Below are 16,222 nucleotides of genomic sequence, written 5' to 3'. Positions count from 1 at the left end.
AGGAAGGAGAAAGTATATAAAACTATGGGCTCAGACACAACTGAGATGTAATTCATGAGGACAACTGCAAAAAATGGCAGAGGTGTACTCTCAGCTCAAAGGAAATGTAACTTAAGAACTAGAGCTATTTGTCAAACACTTACAATTTAATAAATAAACTAAATATTCCAGAGCTCAGCCTGAAAATCTCGAGTAAAAAGATTTTCATTTCAAATGGAATGGTTTATCAGTCAGATCTAATAGACCTAGGTAGCATTTTTTGGAGGCGAAGGAGAGGATAACGAATTCAAGAAGTCTAATACTTCACATAAAACTCACAGATCTTATCTAGGACCACTGTGTACTGTAATTTTATGGTCCTGGGTTTAAAATTGAACCACCCAAAGGAAGATGGATCAAGTTTCGCTGACTCAGTCTTCTGTCAACATCTGCTCAATGATGGAAAAACTCTTATTGTAACTGGGGCCTGAAGAATTTTTCCCAGTCTCAAATTTTATTTTTAGACCCTCCATTTATTTTGTACACAATTTTCACACATTAGTTCTTTGCTAACTAATCATAACAGCTCATACTTCCACATTGAGAATTCCAGCTATTTACAGAGAAGAGAAGAAAAACCCAGCAGGTGTCATTTTTCTAGGCACAATTTACAAGGAGTAAGAGAATATTACCAAGATATCTGAGCCTGTAACTCTGTAGGAACAAAGTGAACTCCATAGACTAGACAGCAAACTCAGAAGTAAGTCCAATTTAAGATTTATAAGCTTTCCATATTTTCCTTGCTGTTATTCCAAGTTGAGTTTCTCCATGTGCCAAACTGTTGGGGGTTTACATTTTATTCCAAAACCCATCAATCTGCGCTAAATTAAAAAAATAAAGCATGGAAATGTGCCCATTGCCTTCTTTTAAGGACCTAAGGTTACACACGCACATGAGAACACTTAGCGTGGACAGGCAATGGTTCATTTTGATCTACTTGCACAGATTCAACCACTTGAGATTAAAATGACATTGAATAACACAGCGCTGCCAAAAACCCTCTGCAAATAAAAGACTGGATCTTTAGTTAAACTGCACACATTTGGTGCATTACTCTGAATGAGAACCCTAAAATCAGCTTCCCCTCAAAAATGCAATAGCCCCCCTTGGGAAGCATTTGCAGTGCCACATTGTAACTCTTGTTCCTCTGTCCTTGTCAGGGCATCCCATGAAAAAGCAAAGCCAGGATGAAACTCCCACAATGTCTATAGAAGCCTCTCACTGAGGACCCTGCTGCATTAACACAGCCACTGCTCTTCTAATTTGCACTGAGCGGGGAACAAAGGGTTTGCAAAAAGTGCATTAGACTCCACACCCTCATTGTACACTGGGAGTGAATTTATCCACGTCGAGATCCATCCATAGGGTGTCACAGAAAGGAAATATAGACGTTCTTGAGATCCAAAAGCACAAGGTCCTGATAAGAGAGTGTTGCTGACTCGTAACAAAGGAGCAGCCTCAAGGATTCCCAGGCATGAGGGAAGGGGACACCCAAAGCTGATGAGGAGCGATGTGAGTGCGCTGGCTGGGGCTGCATGGGGCAGGGCCGGGTCCCGCACAGCCATCCTCCAAAATCTCCCCGGGAGCTCCTCATCGTTCTCTGCACCTTCACATCGTATTTCTGGGTGACTTTTACGGCACTACAGAACCCACTATTTTGTAATGCCTTCAAATCTATTGGAAGATACTGGAAGTCAAGCAGAACTGGTAACTACACTTTTCTACTCCAAATATGAAACAAAAACAGACAATGGGATGTAGAAGGATGGCTGCTGGCTTAAGTGCTGGGACTCCAAGCAGGTTTTATTTCTGATTCTTCACCACAGCCAGTTCCTTCCCTAGAGAGCGAGAAGAACAACAGGTCCCAAGGCTGGTCTGTGCAGGGTGAGTTTCCCGGGAGGTGACCGCAGAGCACACCACATGCACCAGACGCCATGTTCCCACTCCCCGCTCCAGGGGCTACTGCAGGACCAACAGCGATTTCTAACGCTGAGGTGGCTCCACTGCCGAAGTGTATTCAAAACCAAACGCCCTGCAAACACCCTCACTCACCTGGGTGCTCATTCTTCCCTTTCTAAGCCCGCTCGAAGCCCGTGTGCTCCCCCCGCCCCTGCCCGGGAGGGCGGCGGGCGCCGCTCTGAGGGGCGGCCCGCGCTGCCCGGCCGGTTCCCGCCGGTTCCGCGATGGCCCCGGCGCAGCTGCCGCTCGGCCCCGCAGCGCGGCTGGGGACACCGCGCTGGAAGAGCGCTCAGGAAAGGGCAAAACCGCCACAGCACTAAGGAGTGAACGGGGAAACAAGTAGGAGAGCGCACCCTGCGGAAGAAGCACGGGTACTGGGCAGGGACCGCCCTGCAGCCCGCGGACTGCCCGGGGATGTTCCCGCAGGAGCCCCGGGCCCGCACAGCTCGTTTGTCCTCGAGGAATTGTCACCCATGGGGTGACACAGGGCAGAGGAGGGAAAAGGAGCTGGTACAGCCCACAACCCCCATCCCTTTGCACTGCTTGGGGGTCACAGAAATAAAGGAGTGAAGCAGGGGGAAGGTGTTTCAATCTTTGTTTTGTTTCTCACTATACAAATCTACTTTAACTTGCCATACATTAAATTAGCTTTCCTCACATCGAGGCTCTTTTGCCCATGACTCTAAATCGGTGATCTCCCTATCAACTCAAGAAGCTTTTTAATTTTCTCCCCCTGCCCTGTTAGGGGGAGCCTGAGCAAGCAGCAGTTTGAGCGGGACTCGCCACACCACAGTTCGGTGAAAAGCATCAGCCGCTCAGAAACTAAATTAAATCGAGAAACTTCAGACATGTCACTGCCTTGCCCTGCAGATCATGCAAAATAGATGCTGAGCGGGAACTGCCAGGAGGGACACAAGGAGTGGGAAGGTTACACACAGCACATGGAGAAGAGGCATGAGATACGTAGCACTGAGTGACCTTTTGAGATGGAGAAAAAAGAGAGAGATTAGCTCAGGCCTAAAGGTCACAAAGAAGCTGGCCAGAAACTGGTGAGATTATGAATAAACAAAAAACAATGCAAATACATCACCATGAAACTGCTGCAATCATAAGTACTAAGAGCAACTCTTCTTTCAGGGCAGGGAGAGCTTTTCAGGTGACTTGAAATCTAACGCAACTGGTTTTGCAGCAGGGAAATATTTGGTCCTATTTTGCGACAGCGAATGTGCTAACTGAATATTCAGCTGTGTCCAGGGAAAGGAGCTCTCTGCTGTGCTTCCTTCTGCCATTCAAAGTAAAAGGGTAAGGTAGACCTAAATATACAGGCTTAGGAGTAGATAGATCTACAGGAATAGTGCTATGGTTACTACATTAGACAGCCATTTCTAGGAAATGAAAGGATGGGGGGCATCAGCCATAAAACACTCCTAAGGACAACCCATAACAAGATGGCTCACGGTTGCCTTTTGTCTCAGAAAGGAAAAGAACGCAGGACAGAGACAGTCAATCATGTTCAGACGAGTAGGGGAGGATGAAAGGGCAGCTGAGCCCCAGACCACAGGGAGCATCATCCTCTCAGGAACTCGGTTTGCTGGGCTGGATCCCTAAGCCACTTGCGATAATTCCCATAGTAGCCATGCCTGGTTAGCAAGTTACAAAAAGCAAAATAAATAAACCTACTGAGAATTTAGCAAAAGCCTTTTTCACAGAGCTTATATATCATGTCAAAAACACCCTAATGCAGCTCTACTGAGCTGCTTTTTTTTTTTTCATATATTTTAATTTAAAACCCCATGCCATTTGGCAGCAGTAAATCCAAGCTATGGTATAGTTTTGAGGCGCCTGAGTTTCCACACCATATGGAATTAAAGGATTATTTCACTACATTATACTTTAAAGTTATGAATACTAACACTTCTCCCCGTTATAGCGCAGCCAGCAAGCTAAGCCTGTACCAGAGTCCTGGAGGACGAGGACATCTGCTCCCCGAGGGGTGGCATAACCCCACTGTGGGAAGGGGAATTTTAGGCTTTCCGTTCTGCCTGTCACACGTTATTTACACAGCTTCTGCAAAGGCAAGACAGCCCAAAACTCTTCCAATCCAGCTCCTACCTGGGTGAATGTATTCTCTAGCTCAGATCAGCTGATGAACGGGCTTGTGCACGCTCGGTTAGCAATGCTTCTGACTCCAGAACGCTACAGCCCAGTCCCAAACCCGACCAGAGCGCCAGCCCCACACAGCGCAAAGACACTTGTACCTGCTCCTTCATGTACTCAGCGTTTGCCTGCACTTGCTGTCGGGGCTGTTCCCAGCAGCCCAGACTCCAGCCAGGCTCTGGGATGTGGGTTTTTGTCACTATTGGCAGTCACACACTTTTCCCAAATGCTGCACACTCCATAGTCAGCAATGGAGCTGACCTCCCTGACTGATTTTACCCATTTATTTGTTTTTCCAACACGAATGTCACCACATGCTCTGAGGAGACTGCTTTTGATGTGCTCTCAGGGCCAAAAACTTTAGTGCATTTTCCACTAACCCCATCCACTCACCAGCATGGAAAAGTCATCAGCGAATTATAAAATTTAGCATCATTTTGCACTTTTAAAACATATTTTTCACTTCAAAATCTATTAAGTTTGACTTCAAAATTTGACAATTCATGTTGAAGCATAATTGATTCTAAACAACAAAGTAATTTAGTATAAAAATCAGAAGTATAGCATCAGTGGATTGAAGAGTGATTGGTTAAACGTTGTTCAGTTCAAGGGTGCTGCTTTTTAAATTATACCCAGAATAAATAAGAAAACATCCTTTTCTGGTCAGCTCAGCTCTCGCATACATCGTGACAGCTCTCAACTAGAGCCCTGTCTGTGTGACTGGGGGGTCGCAAAGTGACACCCGCTTTGCAAGTTCTGCACGAAGCCAGCCTACGGACCAGTCCCTGCCCAAGCAAACGCACACATAAAGTGTCCTCTGACAGTTAAAAAAGAGCAATGGCAGATTTCATGTAAGACTGAATATTTGATTGCAAAGAAAACATATTTTATCAATGATTGGGAAGAAATCTGGCTGTATGAAAACAAATAAAAGGAGAATTGCATAGCAGGAGAAAAACAACAACAGTGTAAATCAAGGCTTGCTACTTGTTATTTAAATCACGATTAACAGCTGTCATTTAAATACTTTCATTTAAAGCTTTAAAGATGGTTCAACACAGCGGCCACGGGTCTGGAGCAAGAGCTCTGCACGGCATCGCTAATGAAGCCATGTTCACCACCACATCAGCCCGACCGGGCAAACACATGAGCAGCACAACAAAAGCAAACCAGAGGTGAGATAGTGAGGAGGAGGGATATTTACAATACACAAGTTTGGGCAATAAATACAAAAAAAAAAGATAATTCACACCCTGTGTGGACTCTGAACAGTATTAATACAAAGACATTTCTCACACCAGGCAAGAAAAATCTTATTACCGAAGAGATACAATAAAACATTAGGAGAGAGGTTCTCTGTGTACATCTTGATATTTAATCTTACAATCACCAATGCGCACGCTCCAAGAATTTGTGGGCTGCTGAGGATCAGGGCCTACATGGCAGCACCCTGGGATCCAACATCTCTACCAGAATATGAAGATTTATTTTGCATACCTGTATGGTACAAGTGAGGTACACCAAGAAAGACAAGTTCTTATCTTTGGTTGTTTCCTTCCTGCCTCTACTGAGAAGAAAAAGTAATTTTCCTGTTCAAAAAGTCTTTTGATGAGAAGCCCGAATAAACACACGCATATATTTTTCCAATTTCCTGTTGACGAAAAAAAATCTAAATCTAATATAACTTGAACAAATAACTCTAAACAATTACCTAATTAGCTCTATGATACAGAGCAAGGGTGTTTTTAACTTACTTATTGGAAAGCACTGACGGTCATTTCCTGCTGCCTTTGAGCTGATCCAGACCCTGCTGCTGCACTTGCTCACTGCACTGGAGCAGAGGAACTCGTCCTCTAACCCCATAAATGGGGGAGATTCTACTGAAAGAGCCAGAGCTACACCCCGCTCCTCCTGGGGAGAACTGGGCTCTTTAGCATTTTTATCACAGAAACACCAAGTGATCATGTTCTGCTCCCAGTAGCAACAGCAGAAGCAACATGGGCTAAGAATAAATAGCATCCTTGCCAACGCGGGGGTGGGGGATAAAGAGAACGAGCATTTATTTCCAGATCCTCTTCTCCTTCATTATATGCTTGGGCAACCTTAGATATATAGCTCACAGAAGGTACTCTGAAGTAGCTCGGTAGCTCTATTTTATCTAAGTTACACAGAGAATGCAGCCCATCATTTTTTCTGTGCTGTTTATACAGAAATCAAAGATAAATTTGGCATAAACTCATCACACCCCAGAATCATACATACATTATACAACGTATAAAGTGTAACAGACTTGCTCTGTTCCCCAGCTCCTGTTAAGAGCAGTATGAAACAGCAAGCTGTTGGCAATTGCACCAAATGAAGCGTATTTCAGCACACTTTAAAAGCTGAATTGCAAAAAAATATAGGCTTCTTCTGACCCTTTGCATTTTGATGGCTGCACAGTGAGAAATATGGCCTTTAAAATTACACCTTGCAAAGCACTCCATTGTACCAATCAATCTCCCCGAGCAGCTTGCACAGCCAGACGCAGCAGCCGCCAGGGATGAGGCGCGCGGGTCCGGCCGGGCTGCTCGGGGGCAGCCAAAACCGTGCCAAACCGGTTGGAATCCATGTGGCCCTCCCGAGATTTATCAGCCCCGCTGCGGCGCTTGTTTGTAGCTCAACTCTGGATTTCCAGGGCTCTGTGTCAGGCTTTTGCGCCGCTAAAGGGCACCTCTGAACAGCAGCTGCTTTCGTGCCTATTCCTGCGGGGTGCGAGTGCACTGTCCTTGTCACACGGACACACGTCTATGCACGTTCTGATCCACGTATCGCATGAGTCCCACGTGGCATTCGGCTGAGTGGTGCCCATTTACACCATGTATGGTTCTTGCTTCTGCTCTGGATGACACCAAACCAGATATTAATTTCTATGGGAACAGACATAATCTCTTAATACAGCTACATGTGTCCCCCCAAGCCCTGGGAACACCCCACAAGGAGCAGCGTATGTGTGTTTGCTGCAGTCTCCACCATGGACTTGTTTTTTGTGGTTCTATTTAGGTTTGCTCATTGAAAAAATTGCAAACTAAGCCAGCAGTTTTACCCCAACATTGTGGGTAAGAACAGCCTATTTCACTGCACTTCGCAACAATGATTTTCCAGATCCTTCTTGTTAGACCATTACCAGCTCTTGCTTCAGGGTGACAGGCAGCTGGACCTCCAAGGAGTTCTTGTTTCTGTTGTACAGGGAAGGTCAGGTGAGGTAGGAAAGCAGAGGCAAACACCCCACTTTTAGTCTGAATCTCCAGAAAGGGGAGAGGAAAACAGAAATATTATCCCATTTAGCCCGGAGTGTCTGACATCCAACTCCCTAAGGACCCTGCTTGGTCTCTGGTTGACTTTGAAATGTATAACTTACTGGAAACACTTAAGTACCTAAGAAAAGAAAATGAATCACATGATGGAACAAAAAGCAAACAGGCCAGGTTGAAAAACTTAACAGCACTGCAGGTCTATCCACAGCTCTCTGCAAATTCGGCTAAAGAGTCTCCAGCTGTTTTAATGAGGGCAAACATCAACCCAAGGTAGTTTCTGTAGAGTTTCACCCACTGTGAGTCCCCGGGATGGTCACTCCTCATGCACAGAGATGTGAGATGGGTTGAGACCTTTTGAGAACATCTAAGGGCGTGAAGCAGCTCCATGAGCTGAGCCTGAAAAAGACCAGAGTGACAGTCCTTGCTCGCTTGAATTAAGGCACAGCCACCGTCATCCTTTTCTCCCTCCACACAGACCACTAACCTGACACCCAGTTAACATTGCAGAAGTAAATAAATGTCTTGATGGAGGAAATATCAGTATTCATGGGTGGACCTCAAGATGTTTGCCACTGTTTACATAAAAGAGCCCTGTTATTTCATAGTTCGATATAAGCCCAGAATAAATATTTAATAACTGGTTGCATAAATAATGATTTGAAGGTTGAGCTATTGGATTAAAAATATAATACTATTTTAAGCCGTTTAACTGGCCAGCCGTATAAATTATTCAAGATTTAAATTCATCCTGTGGTCTCTGTACAAGGAGAAAACGAGGAAGTTGTAACTATAATGACAAAAGCAGGGTAAGATCAATCAAACCACATGATCTCTAACACAAACAAGCAGCAATTAAGCAGCAATCAAGACCAATATGACTGTGGTTGATGTCCTTTTATGCCAATACTCTCAGTCCAGAGAGCAAAACTTAATAATGTTTTGCAATTTATCAAGGGAACCATAACTCTGCTCTCTACGACTTGGCCAAGAGGCTATTAAGATAGTATTTCTCTATAATTTAATAATGTGAAGGAAAAGGGTGGAGGGGGAGTAAAAGCATTTTGACATATAACTCATGTCTATACATATTGTATTTTCCCCTTGCTTGAATGATAGAAGCAAAAGTCATAATAATCTACCTCAGTACCAATTTGTTAGCAGAAGAGGGGAACTGAAGTATCTGGCAAAGAAAATCTATTTGAAGAAGCACAGAAGGGAAGGGACTGAACAATCTGAATTCATTAGCAGCTGTCATTGATGCGGAGATGAGTTTGGAGATGAAGAGAAGCCAATCATCACAAATAACGGGAGAAAAGCAAAGGGAGGAACCCGTGTTTGAGTTGTTTAAACCTGGATTAGCTTCTGATGGATGGCAAGCTGCCACTTAGAGGAACCTTTGTCTTCCACGCTGCACCCTCTTTGGAGGGAAGCTCTTTTCACAAAATCAGGTATTCCAGCATTGCAGGTTGCCAGCACCGCTGGGCCTGGCTGACACTAACAAGTCTGAGTTTTCCTGTACCCGAGGCCATAGTTTCAGTGTCTTATTTGCTCATGGAGCCCGACCCTGTTGTCCCGCACCGCTCGAGGGGCTTTGCCGAGACCCCCGAGTACCCCCGGGTTGCTGGGCTGCAGGCAACGCCGCAGCTTTGCGGAGAACCAAGCCACAGCGGCAAGTGAGCAGGGTATGGTTTTAATTCTTCATCTCCTGGATTGCTTCTCACTCAGATGAGAGCTTCTGTTTGGCACCACGAAGGAGATGATGGTGGGAAAGGGTGGCAAGGACTCAGGCACTACCAGGAAAAGAAACACCGAAGAACTACATCCTTAAACCACAGGGTGACTTCATGTTTTAAATCTCGTTGAATTTCTGCCCTGGACATATTAAGAGCTACTGCTGGTTTGAAAAATTCAGAGTGCTTTCAAACTCCCAACAATACCAGCTTGTTGGTGTTTTTCTGGCTTTGCTCTACATTATTTTTGTATTATTTTTTCCTTTCCACTTACTTATATTCTTTTCTCATCCTGAAAAATTATTTAAAATATATTGCAGCACTGTGCTTTCACCTTGGACCACCTTCGCCAATTGAAATAATGAGTCGGCCTATTTGCAAATGTCAAAAAGTCTCCTGGTACATGGTGGAGTCTGTCCCTTGTCAACAGGGACCAAAGGTGATTTAATGTTTGACAGATTGATGAGCTGGTGGCCTCAGTCCGAGTCCAAAACCAGCTTTATTTCCACAAAAATCATTCTGCCAGCCAGTGGTATCAGCCCTTGTGTTGCGGCCTCAACAGAAAGGCAAAGAATCAGGGCAAGATGCAGCACCCACTGAAACCAAGGGGGACACCTGGACTGACCTCAAGGGACACAGAACCCATTCAGAGAACTGGGTGTCCACCAGAATTACTTGTCAGACCTTATACTGATTAAGCAAAAAAGCAGCACCAACGCAACAACAACCACAATTTAACTTCTCTTTCATGTGCTTTAGAATTGTACTCGACTTAGCGGTCTTGAAAATATGGTCATATGCTGGGTAAGAGGAGTTTTATTATTGTTTTAAGATAAGGGCAAAAAACCTATAAGGCAGGACTACTATCAAATTATGGTTACTTGAATTAATCCTCATTCTGGCATTTAACAATTTCTAAAGTGCTTATTCAGGAAAAGGTCAAAAATCACTTGGAAAGATATGTTAATGGCTCTCTAAGCAATGTTGAGACTTACTGAATGGATTTTCACACTTAAGCCACGTATAATGAGCATTACAAACTGTATTATGAATTGTGCTCTTCACAACGGAGAACTGTGTATAAAACACACACAACACAGCATTTCCTCAAATTCATCTCAGCTGGGGGAAAATCTGCGTATCTTCACTGTTATGCTGGAGAAGCATTTGATGTATGTTCTCACAAAGAGGAATATTCACTTGAATCAGATCTTGAAAGGAGCCCATTATTGTTCACCTATGTGATAAAAAACCTAACATAAGCAAAAATCCCAAATGCCATCAAAAAAAACCCCAATTCTCCCAAAACTCATTCCTAAAAAAAAAAAAAGAAAAATAGTTGTAAATAATTGGAAATGAAGGAAGACAAAACCCTGTGCTGATGGATCCACATGGAACCTTTTCCATGCTTTGAAATATCTGGGCTTTAAAATGACCCACAAGACTGAAAAATTAAGTATCAGCATGTGAAAATGTAGTGTATTACAGTTTAAATCAAGCATTATACAGGCTCAGCAAGCATCAGCACACTCCTCCGATGCACTAAAAAACGTCAGCTTCTCCTTGGTGAATAATAATTTGTGAAATAAAGCAGGCATGCAAAATATGGGTGGCAGGCAGCAAATGCCGATATTTGGGGCACCAAGGTGTTTTAAAATCGGTTTTCGCTTTTGCATCCAGCATTCCCTGAAATCTCTACAGATCAAAGTTTTGCAGACAAGGAAAAAAAAAAGCCTACAAAATTAATAACTATTTAAGTATTCTGTTTCATCATGATAACAAACAGATGGTTTTAATATTCTAGAGGCTAATTTCTGAACAATTAAAAACACAGCAAGACATTAACATCTAATGAAACATTTTAACTACCAGTATATGCATCTGCCATTAATTTCCACACAGTAAGGTCTTGGTTCTCTTCAATCTGTTCTTTATTAAGGAAAGTTTTTCCACTCTGAATTTAGTGAAGTAGAGAATTAACAACTGTTTTCAATCAGCAATCAGCATGATATTTCGCCAGTGTGCATTGAAAGCGTCCACACTATCAGACATAAATTTACTCCTATGATGGCTTTGATCTGCACGCTGAGCAGAGATGTTAGAAGGGAATTCATTTTCTAATTCCATTTTCATTTGGAACACATGAATTAACCCCTCACAGATCTGATGTCCTTTTTTATCTACTTCAGATAAAGGACATGTACATAAAATGTTGTGGCTTACGCATTATTCACAGTCCAGCCAAAACCAAATTCATTTTCTGAAACGAACGAAAGCATTCTCATGCAGACCATACTGAAATAAAGTTCTTCAAAGGCAACCAGAATCCCATATTTATGAGTTTCTAATTTATATTTCCTTTGCTCATTTGTGATAAGAACATAGGGTAGTATTCATCAAAGCTGTGCCCATGCAAAAACTAGTTGCTATAAGAAAATCTTCACACCACAGACACCAAGCTATCTAATTTATGTGTTTCCTAATCAGGCATGTAGCTCGGAATTATTGATGAAGTTTCTGCAGGTCTTCACCAATTTGGCAGGTTATAATTTAAATTAAGTCGAGACAAGTCATTCTCTTTGCTCTCAGTGTATGGCAAAAGGCTGATGGTATTCAATATTTGTTGCCATCACCTCGCTACTGTATGAATCAGCCCTGTAAATAAATACCGTCGGGAATAAATTCAAACACCCTCCCTGACGGCTTCAATAGCATGTTTGCCATTCATTAAACAGAAATATGTAGGCAGCTCAATAAGCATCTTTGGTTTTCCAAGGGGTTAAATTCACAAGTACCTTGGAATGATTTTAACAGGAACCACATTCTGTCCAGGTTCCCGGTTTGCTTTTAATCATGTCATTTATGTAAACGCTGAATTGCAAAGCTAAACTAATAAACATTGAAAAAACACTTGACAGCACAGGTTTGGGGAAGGACCCTGCCTCTCTGATTCATTTTGCGCTCTTTGGGGGGGAATTCTTGGTGCGCCAAGAAGTGTCTGTATTGCAACTGTGTGGAATAAGAGAGACCCACATTCAATTACTGCTCCGAGTCAAGAAAAACAGGGTCATGAACCTGGGGCTCCTACCTGCCAATTGATGCCCTACCAACTGGGCATTAGCTGTTCCAAGACATCTCCCTCCCTCAAATTTAAGCCAGAAATAACATGCTGGGCTCAGCTTACTTCCAACAATAGCTACAGATTGCCATAGATATTCCATAACAGACCACCTACAATAAAAACACATCACATCCTTGTCGTGCCCAACTCCACGTGCTTGTATCCACCTCAAAGGCTCAGCCTGAACAAAGCCGTCTCTTTTCCTTGGTTCCTCAGTACTTGATCTTTTCCTTTCTAGAAATAGGTTATTACAGGTTAAGAGCCAGATCCAGGAAGGCTGAGAACACCCACAAACCCATTTGGAACTCAGGTTTCCAAAAATCTGGAACCAGAACAGTAGTTAGGTACGAAGGACATGAAAGATTAATCATTTGACTTCAAGCGCTGTCATCACCACGAATTTCAAGGGCTGGGGCCGGGAGGTTCAGATGTGCCTGGCAGAGGCAGGAGAAGCCCATGGAGAGACAGAGTTTGGCTCATTCTACATCCACTTTTGGTTCAGTGAAATATGGCTGAAATATGGCCCTGGGGACACCATATGGGATTTCGAGAGACCTTTCCAGCCAGTCATATCTGGTTCAGAGACATGTGTGCACTAAAGTGAATGTACTGGGAGTTTGCCATGTAACCATTAGCTGTATAACCACCATTAATATACCTTGGAGACGTTGCCTTATTTTTATATGTCAGACAGTTTCAGACTAGCACTGTACTTAGAGGGGATAGCACAATATTAAAATGTGACTTTCATATTTTTTATGCTCCGAGTGCCTGGATCTACTCTTGGCATGCTACAAAAATAATACTTTTATTATTGAGTTTTTCCATGAAATATTTATAATACAACTATTGAGTGATGGAAGTGCCAGAATATTACTATGGCTACACTTGAATTCCTGGAGATCGTAAGCTTTTGTTTGGTCTAGCGGCGTGAAGGGAAAGCGTCCTGCTAAACATCTGTCTCTCACTGGGGAACCACATGGGAAATAAAGATTTTGGGGCAGCATTGCCTGAAGTATCCGAATACTCATCTTACCTACTGCAGGCTGCGAGCGCCCAGGAATCCCAGCATTATAGAATCACAGAAAACCGGAGACAGATGCAGACTCAATGGCCCCACAGCCCAGGAAGGACCACGCGTATCTGCATCATTCATGAAACGCAGACAACAGCTCACCCAGCCCAAACTCTTGCTAAAGACACCCAATCATCTCTACAACCACCACAGGTCAATTAGTGCAGAGTTGCACTGTCTTTACCTTAAAAAAATAATCTATTTTCACATCTCAGCTGCATCTCCTACCTGCAGCGTGACCTTGTCCCATCTCTGACGGATATGCAGAACAGATTTTTCCCTTCCTTTTTGCAGCAATCTTCCTGTGTTTGAAGACTGTTATCAGAATCTCCAGTCCATTTTCTCTTTTTAAAACTAAATTGCCCCAATTCTTTGAAACCTATCTTGAAGGCCACGCTTTTAGACTTTCTCCAGGTACTCCATGTATCTCTCTCAGAGATAATTTCCCATTCTGAAGCAAAGCACCTGCAATATCCCTTGAGAATTATATAATCATACAAATCATACTGGGATGAAATGGGTATTAGATGAAACGCATAAGGATGAAATGTGCGCGAAAAGCTGTGGTCTGTGTGTAGCCGACTGGCTATTTGGGCAGGTTTACTTGTGGGTGCCAGACTTAAGACACCTGAAAGTACCTGAAGTGATCACCTGAAGTGCTCACAACACGGACCTTTTGAATTTCTGCCACTCTCTTTCCCTTGTGGAAGTGCTGTTAACTCCTTGTGTAAATAATATTGGATCTGTAAAAAATATCTCCTGAACAAAAGAGAAATAAGTACAAGTAGAGACAAGCTGCTTACAGAAGAAAAGGATAGTGAGAGGCTTTGTTAAATTCACTGCAGCTTGATTTAGATCTCTCCTCATTCAAAACCTTACCTGAAGCAGGTCTTCTGCTAAACACAAAGACTTTTCAATAGAAAATTTATTTTTTAATAGGGTTTTTTTCTGAATTGGAGCTGCAAGGACAAAGTGTAACTCCTCACGGTGCTTCCAGCTGGAACTCATTTGCTGTAAGAAGCTGTCGCTGAAGTGATCTGGAGAAACACTTCTCAAATCCATTTTAACAGCTCTCAAAGATTGCTCGAAGATGCCCAACAGCCCTGTTTTCCTTGCCAGGCCCTGTGTTTAGTTACAGCAGGAGCATTGGAATAAAATAAAGCCTGGTTTGCTGTTACGTGTCCTGGTTAGGCAAGCGGGAACCGCGCAGGATTTTCTGGTGTTCATAAACCTATTTACAACCAAGACGAGGAAGAACAAAGGGAGATGCTGATGTCTCCTGACTCCAACAGCTCCGCATGGCAATGGGAGGACAGAGCGAGGCACGGAGGGGACACCGGGCGCAGGGACAGTCGTTCCGCTCTGCCGAAGGCCACAGAAATGCCACACTGTCAACCCCGGGCATCCCCCCGCAAACCATGGCAACAGCTGCCTGGCTCCGTAGTAATAAAGTGAACCAATTTAATAGCTTTTATTGTTCTGCTGTGATGTTTGAGCGCAACCACTTCTTTCCTCCTAGGACTCCTGAGCCCGCAAGGGCAGCAATGAGAGAAGATCTCATTTACCTAAAAGCGCTTATAAATTTTTAATTTGCTTTAACAAGTAAATTAACAAGTCCCTCATTCAGGCAAGTTTTATGGCCTCTTGCCACTTGGGGAGGGCCATAAAAGTTTTATAGATAATCCAGAGCTACCGGGATTGCTCATAATAAATTGTCTGTTTCCTGTTATTTTATCAAACCACTGGGCTTCTAATGACTTAAAGTCACAGCTTCCTTATATCTAGGCTTTTTATGAGCCCGTATTTATAAACTGTAAAGAATATCCTAAATTATACTGGGCCCCTGCTAATCATTACAAAGCTAGGCTTTTATTGGAGCCAACCTTTCTGCTCACGCCCACCTAATAAATTCTGAGGGATTTAAGGGAAAAATATCTTTTTTTTGAGACAGCACGCTGATTCTGCATTCTATTTTAAGACATTGCTGTAGCCAAAGTTTCATTAATTAATACTTTGAAGTGCCTGGAACTCCCTACTCTGATTTCTACCAGCTCTTGAAGAAGTTCTCAGGGTAGCAAGCGCTTTAGGCCACATTAGCCAGCCTGGCTCTGGGATTCGGGCTTGGGAGGAGGCGGCACCGACTGGAATAACACAGTTGGTTCTCCAAGGGAAAATGCACGAAGATGTCCTTACCCTTTGGTGTGTGTGGTCACACTGAGCTCTGTGCTGGTGCTCAGGGCAAGGGTCCCTCAGCACGTTTCAATCACAGCCCCATGGGGTCCAGCAACAACCGAGCACTTTTCCCACTGGATTTAGGATGCGGTGTCTAGTTACAGCTGCAGAGGATTCACAAGGCCTGACCTTGGGCACCCAGTTAAGGATGTTGGTCCCTCTACGTTGAAATGAGAAATCACTCCAGGGAGAGAACTGGCACCAAACTTGAGTGGCCATAGTAATTCTGTGGAAGTTTGGGGTTTTCCCTCATTGCCTACACAGAGTTTAGGGAGGGGAGATTCATAGGAGGCTTGTCTGTGAGTGAGATGATCTCACCGTCTTTCCCTTAATATCTGCTATGGGAATAACAGGACAAAACTATAGGGAAAAGCACTGGGGTCATGTTTACTGATGTGATGTATTTGGGGTGGAAGGGAAAGAAGAGAAGGAATAAAGCTGCCGCAGATTTTGTCCTCTGGAGATTTGAATATTGCACATGGATTAAAGCCTAAACTTGCTCCGAGGTTTAGGCTGGTACAGAGCTACAACAAAAGGGCACTGGGATAATAATATGGTATAGGTGAAGATAATCAGTATTTTCTGTAAACACACAGTGCTATGTATACCTAAA

At 43.5% G+C, this 16,222-nt stretch overlaps 1 protein-coding gene across 7 annotated transcripts in view; it reads right to left on the bottom strand.

Annotated features, from left to right (window-relative positions):
• Positions 1-16,222, bottom strand: part of AUTS2 (activator of transcription and developmental regulator AUTS2) — a 713,568-nt gene that overhangs the window by 398,470 nt on the left and 298,876 nt on the right. The window contains exon 1 of one of the 7 annotated variants that reach the window (XM_071816876.1): positions 2,092-2,118. The exons of the other annotated variants lie outside the window; for them this stretch is intronic. Within the exon in view, the coding sequence (XP_071672977.1) occupies positions 2,092-2,103 (12 nt within the window). The 5' untranslated portion in view covers positions 2,104-2,118. Of the gene's footprint in view, positions 1-2,091; positions 2,119-16,222 lie in introns of those variants that run through there. 7 annotated transcript variants of the gene reach the window in all.

The sequence above is a fragment of the Patagioenas fasciata genome, chromosome 19 (assembly GCF_037038585.1).
Source record: "Patagioenas fasciata isolate bPatFas1 chromosome 19, bPatFas1.hap1, whole genome shotgun sequence".
NCBI classification, from domain to species: domain Eukaryota; kingdom Metazoa; phylum Chordata; class Aves; order Columbiformes; family Columbidae; genus Patagioenas; species Patagioenas fasciata.
The sequence above is the reverse complement of the archived record's forward strand: the minus strand, read 5'-3'. Positions and strand labels throughout refer to the sequence as shown.